This window comes from Lathyrus oleraceus, chromosome 5, assembly GCF_024323335.1.
Source record: "Lathyrus oleraceus cultivar Zhongwan6 chromosome 5, CAAS_Psat_ZW6_1.0, whole genome shotgun sequence".
In the NCBI taxonomy this organism is placed as follows: Eukaryota; Viridiplantae; Streptophyta; class Magnoliopsida; order Fabales; family Fabaceae; genus Lathyrus; species Lathyrus oleraceus.
In genome coordinates, this window is record NC_066583.1 from 274,504,483 (window position 1) to 274,517,785 (window position 13,303).

A 13,303-nucleotide genomic window follows, 5' to 3' on the forward strand; every position below is an offset into this window, starting at 1 on the left:
CATCCCAAATCCAAATGAGGTCAAATTGGTAACCAAATTTAAGGAATTTGAAATAACTACAACTTTGATTAAGGAACTTTTCTCATTTGAAGCCCATAGAAAAAGTTATTCGAGGTGTAAAAAGTGAACATATGGCTTGGTACTTAGATTTTTTTTGATATGTTTGATTTTCCAAACTTCCACCTCAAAATTCATCATGATCCAAGCTTCAAATGAAAAAGTGTTCAACATGAAAGTTGTTCCTCTTGATCTAACCTTTCCGAGAAGTCCAAAATCATCTCATATGGACAAAGGATGGATGACTTGCGCATGGGTTAAAGTTGAAGGACCATTTGGATAATATGAAGTTCCATTTTTCATACATGAATGCATGGCTTGACAACATGATTTCAGCATGGCTTACACTCAATTTTGGACCTAAGTGCATCACTTGATGGGCCTATCACACACCCATGAAATCATGCAAGAGAGATTTTCAAGTTTTTCCAAAAATGGAAGTGTGCAAATATCAGTCCCATTGCTCAGAAATGAGGACCTCATGCGCAAGCTTTGATTCAGCAACCCCTAACCCTCACCATTAAAGGATAAGCTTGAAGATTTTCTTTGAAAATCGAGTTTCAAATCTCTAACTGTTTTGAGATTGAAACTCCAAGAGTCCATCCCTTTCCTTGATCCATTTCCATTCCATCAAGCATCTTAAGCAAGGCCAAGCATAATTGAGAGCAAGATCGTGCCAATATGAAGCTCCATTGAAGGTGATTTTCCAGATTTTTCCACTCTTCGATTCTCTCTTATTTCTCCACTATTCTTGTTTATTTTTGGTTGTCTAAAGTCCTACCAATGTAGGTAACAAGATTGAGTTGCTTAGAGGTTAAATCGAAGCAACTCAAATCATGTTCCTCAAAATTCAACTCCTTGTATCTTTCTATATACTTGGAGTTAGACAAAATTGAGGCCAAATTCGAGCTCCTGAGCATTTTTTCTTTAAACCTATGTCTTGCTTTTTCATTTTGGTGATGGTTGAAGGTGGACCAGTCCAATGAGGTTCACCGAAGAAGAAGACCGGAGCTCTGGCTCTGGCGATGTGTTGGCAAGCTTCTGACCACATGATCCATCCAATTGGTTGTAATCTTGAGCGTTGGTTGTGATTACCACGCGTGCTGCGCAGTTGACTGATGACCACATGGAACACGCGTTTTGGACCATTTGATCTGCATGAGGGAGATCAGATTGTCCACGTATTTTTGATTTTCTGAATTTTCATTTTAATTGTTTTATTTTCATTAATTCATATTAATTTTAATATTGATCCAAAAAATATGGGACTTTCACCAAAAAATTTCAAATATTTGTCTCTTTCATTTTCTGAATTAAAATGATTTTTTGGATCAATATTAATATTTTTCATGATTTAATTGTTTTTATGCACATTTTTAATTATTTAAAAATACTCTTGACTTTCCAAAAATAATGAAATTTTTTCTCCAAGGTCCTTTGACCTTGTTTGACCTATGATAAATCTCTTAGCTATTTATTTGGTGTTTTGAAGAGGTTTTAGGTTTTTGATCAAACATAATTTAATTTAATGTATTTTTAATTGATTTTTAATTATATAATTGTGAATTAATTGTGTTGAGATATTTTTATTGACTTGTGAAGTTTGACTATTGTGTTTGGGCCTTGGTCAAGGTTGATTTGACTTTGTTGGATTAAAATCATTGGATTTAGGGGATTGATGAAATGTACATTTCATCTCCCAAAATGAATGAATGATTTTAATTTGATAAAATTTCTCCCATGACCAATTTGTGTTTGTCTCATTTTCTCTCCCTCTTCATCTTCAACCTCATTTTATCCCATACATTCCATTGACCAATGATATCTCTATATTATAAGGCTAGTTGGTTCATAAACCAACACAAGTATGGATGAGATTCGGTCCCTCCTTTTTCCATTTTCTTTTTAAGTGTGGTATATTTTAAGAGTATGGTTCATTATACCATATCTCTAACATGCATTAACACTAAAAATTCTATTGCTCGGCCTCAGATAGTTGTGACTTCTACATAAGTCCAATTACGATTGCTTAACATAACATTAAATTTTGACCCGAAAGACATAACATTCTAGTAAGTGGGATTGTAAGTCTCCCCCCTTTCATGGTATTGTGTGGAAACTTGGTTTTTTTTCCTTCCTTTGGTAGATGTCTTGGTTCAAGGATCCATGCTTGTGAATAGAGGGTTGAGTGTTCTCCAAAGAATGACTTAAACAATTGAAAAGTAAAAACAATACTAACATCTAATCAACTAACATTTGACTAACTTTTAATTTCAAGTCATTTACCTTATGCACTTTAAATTCAAGCCCTTTTTATCATTTGCCATTATTCATGTCATTTTACTTGTTTATTCTAATGCCATTTATACTTTGCTCACTTGAGTCATGTATTGTGAATATATTGTGATTGTATATACTGTTTTGTGTATTTTGTTTGTGTTTGTGGTCTTAGGACCTTGATGTACATAATAACAACAAAAACTCTAAAAAATGTTTGTGTGGACTGTTGGATTTGATCTGAGACTTGGACTTAGAATTAGGCAACATTCCCTATGCAAAAGGACTTGGTCAATGCCAACTTTTCTGAAGACAAGTCATTGTGAATTGAACTTTCATTTAATGCAAGTATTGAGATCCCTTTTGAGTTCATCTGCTACATGGTCTTGATGCAAATGTTACTTTGAACCTGTGTCTAATGCCTTATTCTAAGCCATTCAAGGAGTATGTCATCTGATACATGGGGAAGATTATGAAGAAGACTATGAAGTTGCTAGGTTGGATGTGACTATCTTTATTTGAGGCCTTGCTCTTCATCTTGCTACTTGTGTATTGATATTGCTTGATTTCAAAGTCCAAAGGAAAATTGAGTTTCTATATGACATTCTTGTCTATTGGATTGCATCCCATTGGTCAGATCTTTTCAACTTTTAACTTTTAAATTTTTGCTTAGGATTAGTCTCTTCCTCTCCTCCCACTTCTTAAATTTCAAATCTCTCCCTCTTTTCAAAAACCTTATTTGCTTGTGATTTTTAAATTTAGACTATTGCAAATTAGAAACTTTGGCCTTATGCCATTGCATTTTTTTAAACTTCTTTTTTCTTAATCAAACTTGTAAATGAACTTAACCATACTTGACTTAAAATTTAAAAACACAAAAAGAACTAACACTCATTCAAACTATTTTAGGCCTTTTGCGCCTCTTTTAAACTTAAATTTTTGTTAAAAGCAACTCACTCACTTTGAAATTGATACCACAAACTACGAGGTTTTGATCCCTCATTTTTATGTTGGTACGTAGGCACAAGTTTGAAGGTCTTGTCAAACACAAAAATATAATTAATGAATTATTTTCTCACCCCAACACTCTATTTATTACAAACACCATTTTATACCAAAAACACATACGCACATAAAAAGGGCTCCCTAGGAGTACCTAGGACACTTTTGGTGCTAACACCTTCCCTCTGTGTAACCAACCCCCTTACCTGTCATCTCTGGCATTTTATAAGTTTTGATTTGGAAACTTCTTATTTGTGGGTTTTGTTCGTACTTTTCCCTTTTCCTTTGGAAACAATAAAAGCATGGTGGCGACTCTGGTTTTATTGACATTAAGTTTATCCATAGCTTAATGGTCATGAATTTGCCGCAAAAACTTCCACCTTAAAATACATCATGATCCATGCTTCAAATGGAAAAGTGTTCAGCATGAAAGTTGTTCCCCTTGATCTCACCTTTCCAAAAAGTCCAAGATCATCTCATTTGGCCAAGAAATTAAGGACTTGTGCATGGGTTCTATTCAAAGGTTCATTTGGATGGATTTAACTTTCACTTTTAAATTTCAAATGCATGGCCATATGACATGATTTCAGCATTGCACATTGTTGATTTTGGACTTGAATACATCATTTTATGAGTCTATCACACGCTCATGCAAGCATGCAAGGCAAATTGCTATATTTGGCAAATTTTGGAAGTGTGTGGAAATGAATTGGAATGCCTATAAATACAACCCTCATGGCTCAGAATTAAGGACCTGATGCCCAAGCTTTGAACCTGCAATCCAAACCATCACAATTAAAGAACAATCTTGAAGATTTTCATTTGAAAATCGAGCTTCAAATCTCATTATGTTTTGAGATTGAAACTCCAAGAGTCCAAGCTTGTCTTTTATCATATTCATCTCCTACAAGCTTCTAAAGCCAAGCCAAGGTCAATTGGAAGCAAGATCAAGCAAGGTTGAAGCTCATTCGAAGGTGATTTCCCAGAATTTTCACGTCTTCGATTCTCTCTCAATTCTTCAATATTCTTTGTGATTTTTGGTGGGCTGAAGTCCTACCAATGTAGGCAACAAGATTGAGTTGCTTTGAGGTCAAATCGAAGAAATTCAGTTCATGATCCTTAAAATTCAAATCCCTGTATCTTTTGATATACTTGGAATTGGAGAAAATTGAGGCCAAATTCGAGCTCCTGAGCATTTTTTCTTTAAATCCATGTCTTTGTTTTTCATTTCCATGGGGTGAGATCCACCGGAGAAGAAGACCGGAGCCCTAGCTACGGTGATGTGTTGGCAATGTCCTGAACCATCTGATCTTTTCCCATGTTCTAATCCTGACCTTCGCTTCTGATTACCACGCGTTGATTGTGGTATATGATGGAGCGCACGTTTTGACCATCAAATCTGCCACCTCAATTAATGAGGGATATCTGATAGCCCTTGTTTTTTCTATTTTTATTTTAATTTCCGATTTTATGTTTAATCCTTTAATTTTGTTTAATTCATAATAATTTCATTTTTAATCCAAAAAATATGGAACTTTCATCAAAAAACTTTAAATATTTTTATCTTTCATATTCTGAATTTAAATATTTTTTGGATTAATTTTGATATTTTTCATGAATTAAATGTTTTTATGCATATTTTTAATTGTTTAAAAATACTTCCGACTTTTCCAAAATCCTAAATTTTTTTGTCTAAGGTCCTTTGACTTTGTTTGACCTAGGATAAATCTCTTGACAATTTATTTGGTGTTTTGAAGAGATTTTAGGTTTTGACAACATTAAATTGTATTTTAATTCATTTTTAATTTGATTTTTAATTGATTAATTGTGTAAACATTATATTGGGCCATTTTTGTGGTCTTGTGATGTTTGACTATTTGTTTGGGCCTTGGTCAAGCTTGATTTGGCTTTTGTTTGATTAAAACCATTGAATTTAGGGGATTGATGAAATATACATTTCATCTCCCAAAATGAATGAATGGTTTTAATTTGATAAAATTCCTCCCATGACCAATTTGTGTTTCTCTCACTCCTCTCCCTCTTCATATTTATCCCTATTTTTTCCCATTCCTCTCATTGACCAATGAAATCTCTAATGTCTTAAGGCTACTTGGTACATCAATGACCTTGTGTCAGATGAACCAATACAAGTATGACTGAGATAGGTCCATCCTTCTTGATCTTTTCTTTCAGTGTGTGGTATGTTTTAGGAGTTTGGTTCATTATACCAAATCTCTAACATGCATTAACATCTAAATTTTTATTACCCGACCTCAGATAGTTGTGACTTCTACATAAGTACAATTATGATTGCTTAACATACACCTAAATTTGACCCTAAAGGCATAACATTCTAGTAAGTGAGATTGTAAGTCTCTCATCCTTCATGGTATTGTATGGAAAATTGACCTTTTTTCCTTCTCATAGAAGATGTCTTGGTTCAAGGATCCATGCTTGTGAATGGATGGTTGAGTGTTCTCCAAAGAATGACTTAATCAATTAAAAAAATACCACTAACACTTAACTAAATTTTGACTAACTCTTGTTAATATTGCTTTACTTTTAAGTAATTTACTTTCTGCACTTTAAATTTCAGTCATTTATCATTCATTGCCATTTACATTTCATTTAACTTGTTTATGTTTATGTCATTTTCACCTTGCTCATTTGAACCATATCTTGTGATTGTATATATTGTTTGTGCATTTTGATTTTGTTTGTGGTCTTAGGACCTTAAAACACTTAATAAACAACAAAAACCCTAAAAAATATTTGGTGGACTATGGATCCAGATCTGGACTTTTGGACTTAGGATTAGGCAACATTCCCTGTGCAAAAAGGACTTGGCCAATGCCAACATTTTGAGACCAAGTTATTGTGAACCAAGCTTTCATCTGATGGAAGTCTTGGGATTTATTTGAATTCATCTTCTACTTTTTCTTGGTGCTAATTGTTATTTTGATCTTGTTTCTGATGCTTTGTTCTGAGTTGATCAAGGAATATTTTATCTCATACATAAGAAGACAAAGAAGACGGCTAGCTATGGGATTTTCTTGCTTGGATGTGGCTATCTTTATTTGATGCCTTGTTCTTCATGTTGTCTGGATATGGACAATTGCTTGTTGATTACTGCTTGATTCAAAGTCTAAAGGCAAAGTGGATTTTCTATATGACATTCTTGTCTGTTGGATTACATCCCATTGGTCAGATCTTTTCAACTCTTAACTTTTAATTTTTGTGCTTATGATAGCCTCTTCATCTTCTTCCACTTCTTAAATTTCAAAATATCTCCCCATTTTCAAAAACTTTCTTTGCTTGTGATTTCAAAATTAGACCTTATTTTAAATAGAAACTTTGGCCTTATGCTAATGGATTTTCAAATTTTTTTCTTGAATCAAATTTGTAAATAAACTTAATTATATTGACTCAAAATTTCAAAATACAAAAAGAACTAACAACTTCATTCAAAGTTTTGGCCCTTTGTGCCCCTTTCATTTAAACTTTTGTTAAAAGCAACTCACCAACTTTGAAATTGTTACCACGAATTACGAGGTTTTGATCCCTCATTTTTACGTTGGTACGTAGGCACAAGTCCAAAGGTCTTGTCAAACACAAAAATATAATTAATGAATTATTTTCTCATCCCCACACTCTATTTTTCTAAAACATCATTTATACCAAAAACACATACACAAATAAAAAAGGGCTCCCTAGGAATACATATGACACTTTGGGTGCTAACACCTTCCCTCTGTGTAACCAACCCCCTTACCTGTAATCTTTGACATTTTATTAGTTTTTATTTGAACACTTCTTATCTTTGGGTTTTGTTCGCACTTTTCCCTTTTCCTTTGGAAATAATAAAAGCGCGGTGGCGACTCTGATTTTATTGACGTTAAGCTTATCCATAGCTTGATGGTCATGAATTTACCGCTACAGTCTCTGACCTTTGAAGAAGTTCAATTAGCCTCGTATTCTAAGGATTTGAACAAAATAAAGGAGCACAAGCCATCTTCGACTGGTGAAGGCTTGTCAATTAAGAAGAAATTCACAAAGACAGATGGCATGTTTGACAAGAAGAAGGCTAAAAGTCAGTAAAAGTCTTATAGTGGTGATGCATCTGGAATTCGATGTTATCACTGTAAGAAGGAGGTTCGTACAAGAAAAGTGTGCCCTGAACGCCTGAAAAATCATGGAGGTAAGGATAATGGAAACGTAACCATTATTCAAGATAATTTCTACTCATCTGATGTTCTTGTGGTTTCACGTGGCGACTCAAGAAAGAGTGGATTATGGATTCAGGTTGCACTTGGCACATGACTCCAAGCAAATACTTGTTCGAGGAACTATGAGATTAAGACGGTGTATCTGTATTTCTTGGAAACAATAAAGCTTGCAATATTGTAGGTGTTGGATTTGTGAGATTCAAGTTCCATGTTGAGTCAATAAGGTTGTTGACTAAAGTCAATTATGTACCTGATTTGAAGAGAAATTTGATTTCTCTTGATGAATTCGACAAGAAAGGATATGTTTTCCAAGGAGAGAAAAGTATTCTAAAAGTCATGAAGGGGTCGAAGGAAGTCTTAAGAGGAATGAAGAAACAAGGCTTGTATACCCCTGAGGCTGATGTTGTTAGTGTTTGTGTAGATGTTTCATCCACGAAACCTTTGTCAAAGACAAAAATTTGGCACATGAGATTGGGCCATGTTAGTGAAAAGGGTCTGGTCGAATTGGGGAAACAAAATCTACTTGGTGGAGAAAAAGTCGAAAAACTGAAGTTTTGTTAACCCTACGTACTTGAAAAATATTTTAGAGTGAAGTTCAATAAAGACAAACAAAGAACATATGGATCCCTTTATTATATCCATGCTGATTTTTGGGGGCCTGCAAGGTGCCCATCACATTCAGGAGCAATGTATTTTCTATCCATAATTGATGGTTATTCCAGAAATTTATGGGTATTCATCTAGAAGACTAAGGATGAAACTTTTGAGAACTTCAAAAGTTGGAAGACTCTAGTCGAAAATCAGACTGGCAGAAAGGTCAAGAGGTTGAGAACTGACAATGGCCTTGAATTTTTCAATAAGGCGTTCGACAGTTTTTGTGCAACCTCTGTATTGTAAGGCGCAAAACTACTACAGGTACTCCCTAACAAAATGGTTTGACTGAAAGGTTTAATCGAACCATTTTGGAAAGAGTTAGATGCATGTTGACTAGTGCTAGTTTAAAGAAGGTGTCTTGGGCAGAGGTTGTTTCGACAGTAACATATCTGATAAATAGATGTCCTTCGGCCGTGTTATATATGAAGTCACCTAAAGAAGTTTGGTCGGAACATCCATCTGATCTCGACAAATTTATAGTATTTGGTTGCATAACCTATGCTCATATTAGGCAAGACAAGATCGAACCTAAAGCTCTGAGATGCATGTTCATGGGATATCCTTAAGAAGTCAAAGCTTATAGGATATGATGCCTAGAGCTAAATCGCAAGATGTGTATCACCAGTCGAGATGCAGTTTTCAATGAAGTTGAGATGGCTTTCAAGAAAACTGATGACGTTAGTCGAATTGCATAGATATCTAAAGAATAGCTGGAACAAGAAGACATTCCTATTGAGGTGGAGCATGTCGATGTTGAATTGTGTATCCTAAATCAAGTCAAAGAAGAAGCACAAGATGCTAAAGATACTGAGGAAGTTGAGGAAATTTTCAATGACTACGTGTTGGCAAGAGATAGGCCGATAAGAGTCATCTAGCCACCTCAAAGACCTGGGTATGCAGATCTCATGGCTTATGCCTTAATCTGCATAAGTGAGGTTCTAGATGAAGAACCTAGAGACTATAAGGAAGTTATGAGGTCTCGAAATAAGACTGAATGGGTAATGGTCATGGATGATGATATAAAGTCTCTTCATAATAACCACACTTGGGAACTGATCAAGAAACCTGTTGGAGTTAGGTTAGTCAATTGTAAGTGGATTTTCAAAGTTAAAGAAGGAATCAAATGAGTAACGTCAAAGAGATACAAGGCAAGATTGGTTGTAAGGGGTTTCACTCAGAAAGAAGGTGTCGGCTTTAATGATGTGTTTTCTCCTGCTGTGAAGCACATGTCCATTCAAATGTTACTTGCCATGGTGGCACAATTCGACTTAAAATTGGAACAAATGGATGTGAATACTGCTTTCTTGTATGGAGATCTAGATGAAACAATCCCGATGAGGCAACCTGAAGGGTTTGCAGAAAAGGGAAAGGAAGATTATGTGCTCAAGTTGAATAGATCTTTATATGGACTGAAACAATCTCCTCAACAGTGGAATAAGAGTTTCGAAAGTTCATGGCACACATAGGTTTCATTAGAAGTCAGTTAGAAAACTGTGTTTACTTCAGATTTCAACCTGGAAATTCATTTGTTATTTTGTTGCTTTGTGTGGATGATATTCTCATAGCAAGCAAATGTTGAGGATGTAATAAAGGCGAAGGTTGAACTCAATAAGGAGTTCGATATGAAGGATCTAAGAGTTGCATCTAAGATTCTTGGGATTGACATACAAAGAGACAAAAAGCAGTCAAAATTATGCTTATCTTAAGAGACATACCTACAGAAGATTCTCGACAAGTTTGGTATGTCGAATTCAAATCCTGTTGTAACTCCGACAAATCCTCAATTCCAGTTGAGTACAAATTAGTGTCCCAGTACTGAGGTCGAAATAGCTTATATGAATAACATCCCATATGCTAAAATAGTAGGTACTTTGATGTATGTTATGGTCTGTATTAGACCTGACATAGCATATGCAATAAATCTTATAAGCAGGTACATGGCGAATCCTGGAAAGGCTCACTGGAAAGCATTGACGTGGATTCTAAGGTACATAAATGGGTCTCTGAATAGAGTCTTGATTTATGGTAGAGCATATGGTGAAAATAGTAAAGCAAACATCGAAGGGTATGTCGACTTTGATTATGCAGGTTGTATTGATTTCAGAAATTTTATTTTTGAATATGTGTTCCCTATGTTTGGCACAACAATCAGTTGAAAAGCAACACTTCTGAAGGTTTTTTCCTTATTAACCACTGAAGCAGAATATAACGCTCTCATTGAAGCTATGAAAGAAGCATTGTGGCTTGAAGGTTTTGCTAAGGAGCTGAAACTTCAAAGTCGAGTTATCACTGTTAAATGTGATAGTCAAAGTGTTAAACAACTGCCGAAGAATTCAACCTATCATGAGTGAACCAAACATATCTATGTGAGGCTGTATTTCATCAGAGGGATAATCGAGCGTGGATAAGTCCAAGTGCTGAAGGTTTCGACATATCACAACGTTGCTGATATAATCACCAAGACTTTACCAAGTTGCAAGTTTTTCCACTGTATGCAGTTGATAAAGTTGCATGAAGAAAGCTAATTTGTTCCCCTTGATGTTATAGAGATTTTTCCAAGGTGGAGATTTGTGAGATATTGGATCGAACTCTAGTATGATCGAAGGGTAGTTTCTTGGTTCGACAATTCGACAGAACCTTAGCATGTCGTCGAAGTCTGTTCACATGTTGTAGTCGAAATATGCTAGGATTATTAGCATGTCGAATTGGGCCTATTTATTATGCCTGATTATTTAAGCTTGCTTGTGTAATGTGTTTGTGTGTAAAAGCCCATTAGTTTAATGTGTTGATTTTCTTATAAGTAGCATAATAATCTCTCATCATTGCATAACGCAAATCCTAATTAGGATGAGAGAGGTTATTTGCTACTATGTAACACTTGTAATCTTGTTTCCAAGAAAAAATAAAGAATAACAGTTTATAATCAATTTCATTGTGTTCTTATTGCTTATTTCTTCTCTATCCTTGTGGATTTCTTGCAGATCAAGAACCTGATTATACTTTATTTTTTCGAATCATTTTTCACAACATAACACTTTCAATATTTTAAATTTTTTTAAACATTTATTTTATTTCCATTATTGATTTTAAATTTGACCGATTTATTGTTATATCAGATTAATTTAAAAAAAAGAAGAGAGATTTCGGTTTTGGTTTGACCTTGGCCTAATTTTGTGTAGTTTTTTTTTCAAAACTTTTAAATTTTGTCGTAAAGATTCAAAACGTTAGAGATTAATCTTTATTTCGATGTTTTAACTCTTTACATATTTAAATTATTTTTTAATATTTGAAAATGAGTACCATATCAACTTTTATAAGAGGTTATCGTTGGAGATTTTATGGTTACTAACGAAGTAGGAGGTTCTAGGCTCTAGTAAACAATGTGAACACAAAAATTCTCAGAAGTTTTGATAATATTTTAATTTTCAAAGTCTTGATCAAACTCTTACCAAGTTTTAAAACAAGAGTAACCGAATTTATTAGACTTATATAAACTAAACCTATGAAGAGGTCCTATAAATAATTTTGCATGAGTTGTGTTGATTAGAAAGATTGTTGAGGTAAGGATACTTTGTAACAAAATAATATGTATTGGAATAATTGTTTATATGAATATTGCGCGCCAAATTGTTATGTGTAAATAAAAGTGATGTGGTATTTGATCAATGTCATCTTCATATGACATATGAAAATTATATGAATTTCATGTTGAATCATGATTTTACTTATGGCTGCATGCTTATGTATTTCATAATATGTGTTAGCTGGATTCAGCAGTAAATGAAGAGAAGATAATTAGGGTTTAGGATTTGTTAGTTAATTTATTATACTTTTATTTAATACAAATATATGTAAATTAATTTGTATAATAATAATAATTCAATAGAATTTTTATTTTATATTCTCTCTTTTCACAAAAGTATCTCACGCACTAACAAATTGATATCTAAAATTCTGATTAGATTTTCGACAGTGTTTTCAAGAATCACATGTCGGTGATCGTGTTTTCGAAATAGTGAGTTGTTAATCAATCACTGCGAAAATGAATGGTACGAATGGCATTTTGAATTCTCTTCCAATTCTTGACGGTAAAAATTGAATCTGATAGAAAATAGATGCAGTCCTTGTTCGGCTTTCATGAAACCCAAGAAGTGGTTACTAATGACGTCCCTGAGCTTGCTGAGAACGCCACCGATGCTCAGAGAGTCATGCACAAGGAGGCGAAGAAGAAAGATTGCAAGGCTGGATATTGCATTCAATCAGAGGTAGTTTTGGCGAATTTCGACATGAGTTCTCATGCTCAATCGGTGAAAGAGGCATGGGATATTCTTGTCAAGTACTATGAAGGAGGCGAGAAAGTCAAAGTCATTAAATTGCAGACTTTGTGACGACATCATGAATTGTTGCAGATGGGAGAAGATGAAAAGATTGCAGATTATGTGTCGAAAGTGAAGAATCTCGTCCATCTCATGAAGGATTGTGGTGAAACCCTAACTGATAAGAAGATAGTTGAGAAGGTAATGTGTACGTTGACCTTTCACTTTGATCACGTTATCGTAGCTATTCAAGAATCCAACAATCTTGAAACCATGAAATTGAAAGATTTGGTTGGTTCAGTGGAGGCGCATGAGATTAGGACCATCGAAAGGAAAGGGGTTCAAGATTCGATACAAGCACTGCAGGATCAGGCTTGGAAGAAGCATGATAGTTCCAATAAGTTCAGAGGAAAAGAACACAAGCCTGATAGCAAGAAGTCTTGGTTGAATCCTCAAAAGCACGAGGTCGATGATAGGGCTTCTGAATCCCCGAAAAGAAGAAGAGGAAACTCCTATCAGAAAGACAAAGAGAAAAAAAGTGTGCAGTTATATAAGTGTGAAAAATGGGGTCACATGGCAAAGAATTATTGGTACAATAAGGACAAGGGAGCGACAAAAGACAAGGAGGATGGATTGAACCTTGCACGCCAAGATTCAAATGATTATGAAGATATGGTTGTTATGGATGTTGTTGCAGATGACCATGTCGAATCTAAGATCTGGTTCCTCGACTCAGGCTGCTTGAATCACATGACTGGTCGGAAAGTTTGA

At 34.6% G+C, this 13,303-nt stretch overlaps 1 protein-coding gene across 1 annotated transcript; it reads left to right on the forward strand.

Annotated features, from left to right (window-relative positions):
• Positions 1-12,331: 12,331 nt before the first annotated feature.
• Positions 12,332-13,303, forward strand: LOC127080179 (uncharacterized). The gene is made up of 2 exons (XM_051020512.1): positions 12,332-12,580; positions 12,626-13,303. The coding sequence occupies exons 1-2, from the start codon at positions 12,332-12,334 to the stop codon at positions 13,301-13,303; spliced, it is 927 nt and encodes a 308-aa protein (XP_050876469.1).

Excerpts from the sequence above, each read along its gene's own strand:
- LOC127080179 (XM_051020512.1), top strand. The coding sequence starts at position 12,332 with ATGCAGTCCTTGTTCGGCTTTCATGAAACCCAAGAAGTGGTTACTAAT. Across the intron at positions 12,581-12,625 it reads AAGGAGGCGAGAAAGTCAAA|ATGGGAGAAGATGAAAAGAT; the intron begins GTCATTAAATTG and ends GAATTGTTGCAG.